We start from the raw sequence: 13,337 nt of genomic DNA on the forward strand, positions 1-13,337 counted from the left end.
AGGACTTACCACTGTACAATAATCACATAGTATCTTTTGGCAATGGATGTTAATACATGTGTTTTTCAAACAAGCTGGCACAGTAACTCTCGGAAAAGGGCCATAAATGTGCTTCTAGTGACTGTCAAAGCTCCTTCAGGCAACCCTGTCCCTCCTGCAGGACACTGACAAGGCTGACAGTAGCTTCTCATGGCTGTCTGTGTACTGAGCCGTAGTCAGTCAGTCAGTCAAGTGTCCCTGTCTCTTCCTCACACACACTATGTACCCACAAGGTCACGCCTCCCCACGGTCGCTGCCTCACTCCTTGCATTTTAATTTAAATACGGCAGGGTATTGGGTTTTTTACGAGAATTCGAGGTTGTAGTTACATTGAAGCAGAGGTCCTGCCTTTGAATGCAATGTGTCAAGACCAAGGCTAGTGTTGATAAACCAGCCATCCCACTCCACCCAAAAAAACATGCTCTTTGCCATGTTTTCCACTCAAAACAGTCATGTTTGCAGCTTTGTTACTCTTGTTCAAGTCTCCTCTCAGTCCACACAAAGAGTTTCACTTTACTGCCCAACCCTTGAACCTGGTGTATACTTAGCCCAGCCATAATAAAGACATTTCCCGGAAAACACTCGAGTGCCTGACAGCTGGATTCGAAGTGTATGTTTGAGGAAGGGGGGGATCTGCACTACACTCTGCCTCTCGCACCATCTGATGAAGGTAGGCTCTTCCACCGACGATGACTATCTGAGCATTGCGTGGGTTGCTCAGGTATGCTGCCAGTTGCCTTTGTCTCGATCGGTACCAGCACACATAGAAGATATCTTGATGATGATGAATATGATGACGACTCTGTGAAGAAGAAAAAAGAGGGGAAGGGTGTAATGGGACATTATGTTACAGTTTAATTGATGACTTTTATTGATGTTATTACATTAGCTGTACTCACATGTACCAGTACAGCTCCATGTTTTTGCCAGATGTCAATCACTGAGTAGAGGCTCTCATAGCTGGCAGACCACAACTCGCCCTGAGAACGGAAACAATTGAGTCATTTACCCTAATTAGCTTTTATTAATATACATATTAACAGTTATGAAACACCCAGAGGCTCAGGAAATCTCAGCACTCTGAGTGTTTTAGCGTTAAACGCTCCGAGCACTTTCTGTAACTTAAACAAACGTTAAGTTTAGCACGACTTAACTTAGCCAACGCAAACACAAGAAGTGTTTTTAAAAATTACTTACTTTTACAGCGACAACTCGACCTGTCTTGAGTTGTGAGGGTGTGCCATTCCCCTTGTGCGTTTCGCAGGGATGTGATACAGAGTAACAGGATTAGCTCAAGCTAAGCGCGTTAGCAGGCCACAACAACAACAACAACAACAGCAGCCCGCTACTCTGTTTACCCAAAACAGCGCTGAAACCGACCCCCCTTACTAACATACCTCCTCGGTATTACAGACAAGGTCACTAGCTGTTTACCAAGCAGCTACGCGTTGACTTAACACAGAGGAAACAACTAAACGAGTCCTGGAGAGTTCAGCTTAGCTCTGAGGACTTAGCTCATCCCCTGCCGTTTGGCTTCACACAGTGGGGCGGCGTTCACGGCGCCGTACCTTCAGAGCTTCCCGTAAAGCCGCTTCCCCCCGAACAGACGCAGTCCTCACAGTTATTAAATCCGTCTTCATGTTCAAGGACTGTTGTTTAATGTTAGAAATGTGCCTTAAAATAGCGCTTTTGGTAACCTTTATATTAGAGGCAAGCAGCTAAAGCTACCTGGGGAATGAGGAAAAAGCTTTTTAGGAGGGTCACAGCTGATGTTTAGTAATTCACATATTTATGTTCCAAGAAGAAAATACAGAAAACGTTTACACACCTGGCAAATAATTACAAAGATGTATAACAAGTCTCTGCCTTTTCGAGTGCCCACTAGCACCCAATGTGCTACAAAAAATGCGATAAAAAGATGATCGTTCCCGGTGTTATGCTACTGTTTTATAGACGTCCCATCATAAATGCCAGTATTCCGAGCGTCATGGAAGGTAGCCCACGTTCTTCTGACAGGCTCCAAATACTACAAACAATGTCATTATGTTCACGTTCATAACATACCAAGCAAGGATTTTTCACAAGAGGAGAATTATTACATTACGGTTCATTGTTGGGTTTTTTGAGTCTTCCAAAATCTACTGAATAACCATTAAATACCCTTTAAATTCATATAAATGTAACTGACTGAGATGATGAATGATATAAAAAGGTCATATCAGGTTTGTCCTCTTGACTCCTTGCCTCCATCTAGTGGTCATGTTTTATAATGCAAGCGAGCGTTTCAAAAAGGCAACCAAACACAGAATGAGCTGTTAGGACTGTAAAGACTAAATAATACATGTTCCCCATAATGGAATAAAATATTTTTTTTACCTCTTCTCATTAAATGATTGTGACAATGCGATGTGTTCTTGATAGATAAAGTGTATCTTTCTCTAAACTTTATTGATAAATCTCTGACTTACTAAACATTAACCTGTGTGTATAAATAGGATACACAGAGGAATGTGTCTGAAGCAAAATTATTCCAACTTTAATGGGCAACTGTGTAAATATGGAAATTGAAATGAAAAGCAGACCTAGCCAGAATCAGAGGAGTGGATGTGACTGAGCTCATTACTAAGCACAACCCAGGAATCTAACATTTTCAAGACTCTAAATTGACTTGCCTTGGCTGTACAACACACAAACACCTTTGAAGGGTTAAAAATAATTCGAAAAATCAATTCAATAAATGTGAAAGATCAATCCATGTTTCTGCTCAAGACAAAAAAAAGACTGCACTGATACTGTATTTTTGTTGCGTCTGTTCCTCTGGATACAACAAACATTTTATTACAATTCAAAAGCACCTTTGATTAACTTTATTTCAAGATTCAAGCCATCCCATAGTGCTTTAGTCAAAACTTGAAATTTAGAAACAATAACACGACAGTCCAATGATCATTTTCTGTGAGAGTGACTGCTTTGCAAAGCTCTTCACCAAAAATGCTAGGCAGTATATTGTAGTAGCCAAAACAGTCGATGTTTAACATAACAGCTTTTATAGTAAATCAAAGTTAAATGTACAGCCATTTGTGCAATTACACAAACACACGTGCGTTTCAGTGAATCGACACTTGTGAGTCCATTATCTGTCGGTTGTCTTCCACAATGATGGTCCGTCTTGGATAGGTGTCTTGTCCACAAATATGTAACGAACTCATATTTTCCTGTTTCAGGTTCTGTAAAGCAACAAGAGTTAGAACAGTATTTCAACTTGGCAGATAAAATCATTTTAAAAAACTGTCTGATTATCGCCTTGTACATTCAGTCTTGGCTGTTGCACTTGGAATTACTGGTTGATTTGACCTATAATTTCATTTCACTGTATATTCTTGAATACTGGGATACCTCTTTGACTCTGTGCACAGTTCCTTGAGCCGGCCTCAGAGCCTTCGCCCAGCTAAATTTGAAAAGAAAATACATTTTGTGCATATATAGGCCGCACTTGAATATAAGCCGCATGTTGTTACATGAGGTATTCACACAGAGACAAGACCGTACACGGAAGATTTTTTTTTTGTTTGTTTTAAATATAAGACACGCTTTTTTTTTTTCAAACTGTGCCAGCACCAACACGCCATCAACATGGGATGCCAAAATTACGTGCAGTAGCTGTATTTCCTTTTCGATTTCGATTGCCTTTAACTTGAAAGCTGCATCATATGCATTTCTTCGTGTGTTTTCCATGATTATGGGTGTGTGCATGATGCGCAAAATGACAAAACCATGTCAAAACCAAAACTAGTGTCTTCTTTGATGCAAAATCTTTCCCCGCATGTCTGTCTCACTTCTGCATTTACTGCTAGAGAGTACCCCCCGCTGTTGGCCAGTAAAAAATCTATAAATTAGCTGCGCAGGGTTCAAAGAAGGTAAAAATAATCTGTGCGAAACGTGAGCTTTAAATTTAATTAAACGAGGCTCCGAGGCAGAGGAAATTCCTCGATCATTTTTTGGAATCGAGTTACTGGAGGTACCCGAGGAATTGTTGCAGCCCTAAAGTAATGTTGTAGTAAGTCGTATATTACTGTCATGACACTTTAAACTGTTATATACTTTTATTCCATGTGTCATTCTGTAGTGGTAGTAGTAGTAGTAGTGTTCAAGACCATTTAAACAGGTTGTACTATACATAAGTATCTGTGCGGTGGTAGTGTTGAGGTATTACAGTGTTTTGATCCTGTGTGTATGTGTGTGTGTTTCCAATGTAGACATATGGAGTACCTGAAGGACGGACTGAAGCATATGCAGCTTAAGTTTTACATCGAGGGCTCTGAGCCTGGCCTCAAAGGAACTGTGCATTCAGAGTCAAAAGAGGTTTGTATTCTCCTTCGTTAAAATGCAGTTTATGTAATGGAAGTGATGTTAAGGTATCCCAGTATTCAAGAATTATACATGTGAAATGAATTAATTATGTCAAAATTAACCAGTAATTCCACGTGCAATAGCCAAGACTGAATGTACAAGGCTGATAATCAGACAGTTTTTTTTTAAATGATTTTATCTGCCAAGTTGAAATACTGTTCTAACCTCTTGTTGCTTTACAGAATCCTGAAACAGGAAAATATGAGTTTCGATACATATTTGTGGACATAGACACCTATCCAAGACGGACCATCATTGTGGAAGACAACCGACAGATAATGGACTCACAAGTGTCGATTCACTGAAAACGCACTGTGTGTTTGTGTAATTGCACAAATGGCTGTACATTTAACTTTGATTTACTATTAAAAGCTGTTATGTTAAACATCGACTGTTTTGGCTACTACAATATACTGCCTAGCATTTTGGTGAAGAGCTTTGCAAAGCAGTCACTCTCACAGAAAATGATCATTGACTGTCTGTGTTATTGTTTCATAAATTTCAAGTTTTGACTAAAGCACTATGGGATGGCTTGAATCTTGAAATAACTTGTAATCAAAGGTGCTTTTGAATTGTAATAAAATGTTTGTTATCCAGAGGAACAGACGCAACAAAAATACAGTATCCGTGCAGTCTTTTTTTTGTCTTGAGCAGAAACTATGATTGATCTTTCACATTTATTGAATTGAATTTTCTGAATTATTTTTAACCCTTCAAAGGTGTTTGTTGTTTGTGTGTTTGTACAGCCAAGGCAAGTCAATTTAGAGATCTTGAAAATGATTCCTTGTGTTGTGCTTAGTAATGAACTCAGTCACATCCACCTCCTCTGTATTCTGCTAGGTCTGCTTTTCAGTTCAATTTCCATATTTACACAGTTGCCCATTAAAGTTGGAATAATTTTGTCTTCAGACACATTCCTCTGTGTATTCCTATTTATACACATCAGGTTAATTGTGGTTTAGTAGTCAGAGATTTATCAATAACGTTTAGAGAAGATACACTTTATCTATCAAGAACACATTGCATTGTCACAATCATTTAATGAGAACAGGTGAAAAAATATTTTATTCCGACTTTATGGGGAACATTGTATTTATTTAAGTCTATACAGTCCTAACAGCTCTATTCTGTGTTTGGTTGCCTTTTTGAAACGCTCGCTTGCATTATAAAACAATGACCACTAGATGGAGGCAAGGAGTCAAGAGGGACAACCTGATATGACCTTTTTATATGATTTCATCTTTTCTCAGTCAGTTACATTTTATATGAATTTAAAGGGTATTTTAATGGTTATTCAGTAGATTTTGGAACAGATTTAAACTCGAACAATGAACCGTAAATGTAATAATTCTCCTCTTGTGAATAAATCCTTGCTTGGTATGTTTATAAACGTGAACATAATGACATTGTTTGTAGTATTTGGAGCCTTTGTCAGAAGAACGTGTGCTACCTTCCATGACGCTCGGAAATACTGGCATTTATGATGGGACGTCTATAAAACAGTAGCAATAACCCGGGAACGATCATCTTTTTAATCGCATTTTTTGTGACAACATTGGTGCTAATGTGTGCTACTCGAAAAGGCAGATAACTTGTTATTACTATCTTTTTAATTATTTGCCAGTTGTAAACAGTTTTCTGTATTTTTCTTCTTGGAACATATATATATTTGTAATTACTAAAACATCAGCTACCTAAAATAGCTTTTTCCTCATTCCCCAAGTAGCTTTGTGCTGCTTGCCTCTAATATAAAGGTTACCAAAAGCGCCATTTTAAGGCACATTTCTAACATTAACAACAGTCCTTGAACATGAAGACGGATTAATAACTGTGATGACTGCGTCTGTTCGGGGGGAAGCGGCTTTACGGGAAGCTCTGAAGGCAGCGGCGCCGTGAACGCCGCCCACTGTGTGAAGCCAACGGCAGGGGATGAGCTAAGTCTCTCAGAGCTAAGCTGAAAGTCTCCAGGACTCGTTTAGTTGTTTCCTCTGTGTTAAGTCAACGCGTAGCTTGCTTGGTAAACAGCTAGTGACCTTGTCTGTAACACCGTGGAGGTATGTTAGTGAGGGGGGTCTGTTTCAGCGGCTGTTTTGGGTAAACAGAGTAGCGGCTGCTGTTGTTGTTGTTGTTGTTGTTGTGGCCTGCTAACGCGCTTAGCTTGAGCTAATCCTGTTACTCTGTATCACATCCCTGCGAAACGACACAAGGGGAATGGCACACCTCTTCAGCTAACTCAAGACAGGTCGAGTTGTCGCTGTATAAAGTAAGTATTTTTTTAAAAACACTTCTTGTGTTTGCGTTGGCTAAGTTAAGTCGTGCTAAACTTAACGTTTGTTTTTAAGTTACAGAAAGTGCTCGGAGCGTTTAACGCTAAAACCAGCTCAAGTGTTGAGATGTCCTGAGCCTCTGGGTTGTTTCATAACATGTTAATATATATATTTAATAAAAGCTAATTGGGGTAAATGACTCAATTGTTTCCGTTCTCAGGGCGAGTTGTGGTCTTGCCAGCTATGAGAGCCTCTACTCAGTGATTGACATCTGGCAAAAACATGGAGCTGTACTGGTACATGTGAGTACAGCTAATGTAATTACATACAATAAAAGTCATCAATTAAACTGCTAACATAATGTCCCATTACACCCTTCCTCTCTTTTTTTTTCCCTGTCTCCTTCACAGAGTCGTCATCATATTCATCATCATCAAGATATTCTTCTATGTGTGCTGGTACCGATCGAGACAAAGGCAACTGGCAGCATACCTGAGCAACCCACGCAATGCTCAGATAGTCATCGTCGGTGGAAGAGCCTACCTTCATCAGATGTGCGAGAGGCAGAGTGTAAGTGCAGATCCCCCCCTTCCTCAAACTACTACTTCGTAATCCAGCTGTCAGGCACTCGAGTGGTTTTCCGGGAAATGTCTTTATTATGGCTGGGGCTAAGTATACACCAGGTTCAAGGGTTTGGGCAGTAAAGTGAAACTCTTTGTGTGGACTGAGAGAGACTTGAACAAAGAGTAACAAAGCTGCAAACATGACTGTTTTTGAGTGGAAAAACATGGCAAAGAGAATGTTATTTTTGGGTGGAGTGGATGGCTGGTTTATCAACACTTAGCCTTGGTCTTGACACATTGCATTCAAAGGCAGGACCTCTGCTTCAATGTAACTACAACCTCGAATTCTGCTTAAAAAACCCAATACCCCGGCGTATTTAAAAATAAAATGCAAGGAGTGAGGCAGCGACCGTGGGGAGGCGTGACCTTGTGGGTACATAGTGTGTGATGAGGAGGGACAGGGGACACTTGACTGACTGACTACGGCTCAGTAACACAGACAGCCATGAGAAGCTACTGTCAGCCTTGTCAGTGTCTCTGCAGGAGGGACAGGGTTGCCTGAAGGAGCTTTGACAGTCACTAGAAGCACATTTATGGCCCTTTTCCGAGAGTTACTGTGCCAGCTTTGTTTGAAAAATCAACTGTATTAACATCCGTTGCCAATAAGATACTATGTGATTATGTGTACAGTGGTAAGTCCTATTCTTAGAACTGTTTGTAGGCCTGCAGTAAGTGCAAGTCAAATAAGGTCACAGTTGTTACATTTTTGCGGAGGAGTCGATTGTTCTCTGAAGAGGGGGGGGGCGTGTGGTTTGCAGACTGTCCGCTTTCACTTAGAGTTCGCACTCAGTGACATACCGAGCGAGTGTGTGGATGTGCATTAATAGCTACGCTTACATTTTCCTGTTCAGTTTGTTTGACCTTGTTGACATCACAGGTCTGGTTAGGGGGCGGTCACAAGCTTTGACGTTTCTTCAGTTAGAAAGTAATGATGAGTGTCTGTCTGGCTCTGTTTTTTGTGAAAACAAGTGTGTTTGTTCAAGCATCCATGTGAGATTTTTTTGGAGACAGAAGAAGAAGACGGGGAGTAGACGGATTCCTAAACACTTCGTATGTCTCATTTCCCGACATTTTAAAAACATCAGATTTCCAGCCACTGATATTTTTGTGCTGTAATTGATCCTTGAACTCTTATTGTTACTTTGATGTGTCCTATGAGATCATAAGGGATGTGGGAGGGAAAAGATGAACTCCTCTAGTGGGTTATTTTCTTGAGATTGTGATCAGTTTACATGCTTTGTCTGGCTTGGCCTTAAGAGTCATTTGATCACCGACCTTGATAGTTGTCTTTCTGTTTGTTTTGTAACTTCTTCATGCTGACACATGCTTTTATACGTATAATAAAATTGGCAGCAAAATGAGGCTTCCCTTTGAGTGCTAGTTGAGCGTAGTTATATTTGTGTTTATGTCTTCAGTGACGTGTCTAGAATAGTAACGCTTTCCCTCAACCATCAGTTTGTATGGAGTCTTTTCTGCCGTACAGGTTTAGACCGTCATCATGACCGTGTTTCCCTCAGGAACCTTTCTGCTTTACTGCCTCTCTAAAACACCTGGAAGCAATCTTCATGATTCAGAACGTTCCTAAAATATGCTCCGTGAATCATATGAAACAAGTTTCTCTGACGTTTTTCTAACTAATTTTCTCACTTTGTCCACTTCTTAGAAGACATTGCAAAAGATGCTGCATGAACAAGAAAAGTATTTTGAGAATAAGAGATGAAACGATTAATTTAAACGATAGTCTGCATAAAAAAAAATCTATCAAGTAATTTCCTGTTAATCTGATACTGTCCAGGCTTTTGAGTTATTTTTCAGTTGTGGGAGGTGAAGACTATGATATTTTTAGCATTGTTTGGAATATTTGTGTAACAGGAAATGCCCCAGTTGTAAAGAAAAATAAATGATGCAGTTGAAACTGAGAGGTGCCTGGGCTTACGACCTTGGGTTTCCCCAAACCACTTATAACATCCTGTGCGGTATCTGAAATGTTTGTTCAATTTTAGAGAAAGTCCACGACTGCCATTCTTGGTATCTTATCAGATGTGCGTACACTGGCTAGTTACATGTTCAGTAAGCGCCCCACAAGCCCTCGTCTTCCTCCTTCTCACTCCTCTTTAGCCTCTTCACGTCACCTAATCTCTTCTTGGTCTAAAACTCTTCTGTTCGCTCTACTTCCTCTCTTGGATCCTATTCTTTTCTCCTCTTCTGTTTTTTTTTTCCTGCTCCTCTTCCTTTCTTCCTCTCCCCCCTGTTCCCTCTGCTGTCTCTGGTGTATAATGTTCCCTGTTTAGATTTTAATGGAATGTGCAGCAGGGAGGCCCCCACGGTCATCCATAACCCGGCACCCTGAAAGTTTTCTGGAGGGACGCCAAGGCAACTCGAGTCCTGGGCTTAAATGAACCAAAAGGGGGTGGGGGGGCAGTATCACTCACTGACTTGGACAGTCTTCTTCACGGTTACCTGAAAAGTAAAGCCAGACCTGTAAGGAAAAACTTTTGATACATGCATGCCCTGTGGAGAGATCAAAGACTTGGAATAGTTTGTGGATTATTAACTGTTCTTCTGTTCTTTAGGTCTGCATACAATGGTGTTTTATTTTGTCATGTTGTAGTTTTTCCAAACCACATGCTACAGAGATGTAGCCAAGGAACATTTGCCACCCAACCATGAAGATCCAATTTGATTAGGCAGAAACGTGTTGCGATAATTATATGAATTTATCGACTATTAAAGGATATATTTGCAGTAATTACCTTTTTAATTTAGCGTGGTCTGGGTGTGCTACATCTTTCTTCATCACTCTCTATTACTCCCACAAGAACAGGATGGCAAGACATCAGTCTGCAAGGGTCATCACTCCATCATCACCGGCCCTGCATGTGGCTGCCTGCTGTTACTGTTGCAATTAGCTCCTTTACATGAGTAAAACATATTGACGACATGAGAACAATTTTAAAAGCTCAGGCCTCAACACCGCTAAAGAGGTCATTCAATAACTGACTGGCCGTGGCTGCTCACTCTCATCGTCGTCTCTTGATTTTTAAGGCTCATCATTTCAGCCTTTTTTTTTTTTTTTAAGGATTGATATTATCAAATAAAATAATTATGAAATCGATATTAACACTGCAAACATCACAGTCTGGTGTAACATACACAACCACCGCCTGTGCATGTGATTCACCGGCAGACGTCTCGCTCCAGCATTTCGTTTAAACGACTTCACGGGCGGTTGACATGGTTCATCGGGTTTGGGGTGAAAACATTCCATGCTGGTCAGCCCGATGTCGGAAAACACATGTTTAAACACAGAAAAGAAGCAGCCCATCAAACCTAACACTATCTCGTTCCTCTACAAGAATACTATCTCGCTGTTTGTTTAGTGATGTTTGTACTTCGGTGTGTGTATAGACTTGCTTGTCAGTCTAAAGCCTGAAGTAAAGACATTAAAGGAAGGCTGGAAGAGCAAATGCATAAATCCAATATTGTCACAACCAGCAGCAATCTCTTCTCTAGAGGTGTGTGCAGTAAAACCAGCCAAATTGGTATCCTAATGTCAGCAGTATTGACATTTGTGTTCTTGGCTTTAGCTAATAGATCTGTGTCGTGAATGTTTTTGCGGTAAGGGTGTGTTAGCATTGCCACATGGGAAATGTTAAACTATCATACCGGAGGCTTAAAATGAACGTATTTTAAAGGGAAATGATTGTACATGAGTTTTAACCATAACAAATAGGAGTATATGTGTAATTACTGAATAAAAATGGTGTGTGAATGACTTTTTGACACACACACACATAAATCTACCCACATCCTGTCCCACTAACCTTTATACATGTGCATTGTGGTCAAAATATCTAACACCACATTGAAAATACTTTCATGTGAATTAAGGAAATAAGTGAAAGTATCAGAAGTAATCCAAAGCAAAAGAAGAACTATAGGGTTCTAAGTTTCTCTAAAACATTTCAGATCAGACACAACCAAGCAGACCAAAAGAGACCACACCATCAGAAGATCAAAACGCCAACCTTAGTTCCCTGAGAGACAGAGAATCAGCTTCGTAACAGATGCAGAATTTGCTAAATAAAGAACTCAAGACTTCAAACATTTGGGATAGACTAAGATATACCAGCGTTTCACAGTGGATGCCTGGGGAAAAAAGTACTGATGAAACCAAGTATTACAGTATTCAACTTTGGAAACCTGCACTGAATTGACTCCACTCTGACCAAGGACAAATAGCAGTCCGGACATAGTACACCTTCTGGTTTTGCGTCATTGTGAAGTGAAACTGAAACTAATACTGCAGAAGGATAATGACCCCAAACACACCTCAAACTTTTGCAAGATCTACTCGAACCAAACAAGTTCTGAGTGTTGTGACTTTCCTCCACAGTTACCTGACCACGTTCAACATTTATGAGGGTACTTGAAGACTGAGAAGGCCAAGCTTTTCACTCATGTTGTCAAGCTTGTGTTATTATTTGTAATGAAAACAATTGTAGTATTACATAGAAAACAAGTACAAAACAGAAATAATCTGACGAGTGGACCTTTGGACCCCGCTGTATTTACCCTTGTGTATTTTATAAGTGCTTCTGCTTTTTTGTGTATATCATTAACTCTCCCTGTGTTTGCTTCCCTGTGTAGCAAACCTCTGTCTGGCCTAGTTGGTATGGCGTTCAGGATGACCTGTCGATAGAAGAGCCCTCCACAGCCCTGCCACCAGCTGCATCCTTCTCCCACTTGGACATGCCACCACCATATGAGGCTGTCTCTGGAGGTAACACACACACACACACACACACACACACACACACACACTTAAAAACAGCACTACACCATGTGCCTGCTGCTTCCTCATTCATCAAGCTGAACAAAAGAAAAGAGTTGAGTCAGGAAAACTGCCTTTGCTAAATGTGTGTTACCGAAAAGGAGAACAGAACTGTTTCATGCTGTGTTCACTCTGAACAATCTGTACGAGCCTGAGGAACTTGTAGGAGAAAACACGAGCAGCCCTAGCTGTCCAATCACGGTTCTTGCAGTCCCCATATAGCCCTGGTGTGTTGTTACCCACCAGGGCTATATGGGGCTTTTTTTTTTCTTTTTAAGGAAGTGCAGCATGACTGAGTTTATGCACGTTTCCACTGTGGATACAGTGTAACCCCTTTAACACAGAAGTATAAATCCAGCTTCAGCCTAAAACTACAGACTACACGAGTAGAGATTTGGGTTGATTTACCACAGGTTCACCCCTCCCAACAACCAGAAGAGAAATCTGGTTCAAGACCGTGATCCAAATTATCCGGTAATCTGAGGGGTTTACAGATCCAGCTTTAAAGCTCCTGAACTGCTCACAGACTCATCTGCACCAGCCCGATTATATCAGATATGTTTGTTTTTTAGGAGTTAAAATCTGCATGGTTCAGCCAGTACTCTGAGTGGAACCACAAAACGGAGAGTGGAAAGTCTAAGAGGAGACGGAGCAGCCGATGTACTGCCAAGCAGAAGTTTGCTAGCATACTACTATTGACAGATATTCAAAGTTTAAAGCTCACCTCCAGTTCTCGCTAAAGAAAAAAACATGTGACGATTACATCTCCCCATCCCCCAGCAAAGCTTTTGTTCAGTTTTCTCCTCACTGCAAAGCATTATTAGAGCAAGATGTTATCAGTCTCCATTTTGTTTACACCAGCATACTCATGAGATCATGTGAGGACCTGCATCGCGCCTTCTGGCACTACCGTCCGCCTAATTATTTTCAAATCTGTGTGTGCATGTTTGAGGTTAGAGAGAAGATCTGTAGGTAGAGAGGGATGCACGTTATACCAATGGGGAATAACTGCACAGGCTGGGAGGCTCGTCAGGAGGGCGTTACAGTAATCGCGAGTCGTGAGATGACCACAGTCTGTGTCAGGAGTTAGGCAGCATGTTGTCATCAACTATGACCCCTATGTTTCTCACTACCCTGGTGGGGGCGAGGCATAGGGAGTCAATT

General features: G+C 40.8%; 1 protein-coding gene across 2 annotated transcripts in view; it reads left to right on the forward strand.

The window, feature by feature from the left end:
* The window catches only part of timm21 (translocase of inner mitochondrial membrane 21), an 8,025-nt gene extending 2,551 nt beyond the window's left edge, over window positions 1-5,474 (forward strand). The window contains exons 6-7 of one of the 2 annotated variants that reach the window (XM_027274126.1): window positions 4,348-4,401; window positions 4,632-5,474. In XM_027274126.1, the coding sequence (XP_027129927.1) occupies window positions 4,348-4,401; window positions 4,632-4,754 (177 nt within the window). In that variant the 3' untranslated portion in view covers window positions 4,755-5,474. Of the gene's footprint in view, window positions 1-4,295; window positions 4,402-4,631 lie in introns of both variants that reach the window. The other variant, XM_027274125.1, reaches the window with a different exon arrangement.
* The last annotated feature ends 7,863 nt before the right edge of the window (window positions 5,475-13,337 follow it).

This window comes from Larimichthys crocea, chromosome XXIII (assembly GCF_000972845.2).
Source record: "Larimichthys crocea isolate SSNF chromosome XXIII, L_crocea_2.0, whole genome shotgun sequence".
NCBI lineage: Eukaryota > Metazoa > Chordata > Actinopteri > Sciaenidae > Larimichthys > Larimichthys crocea.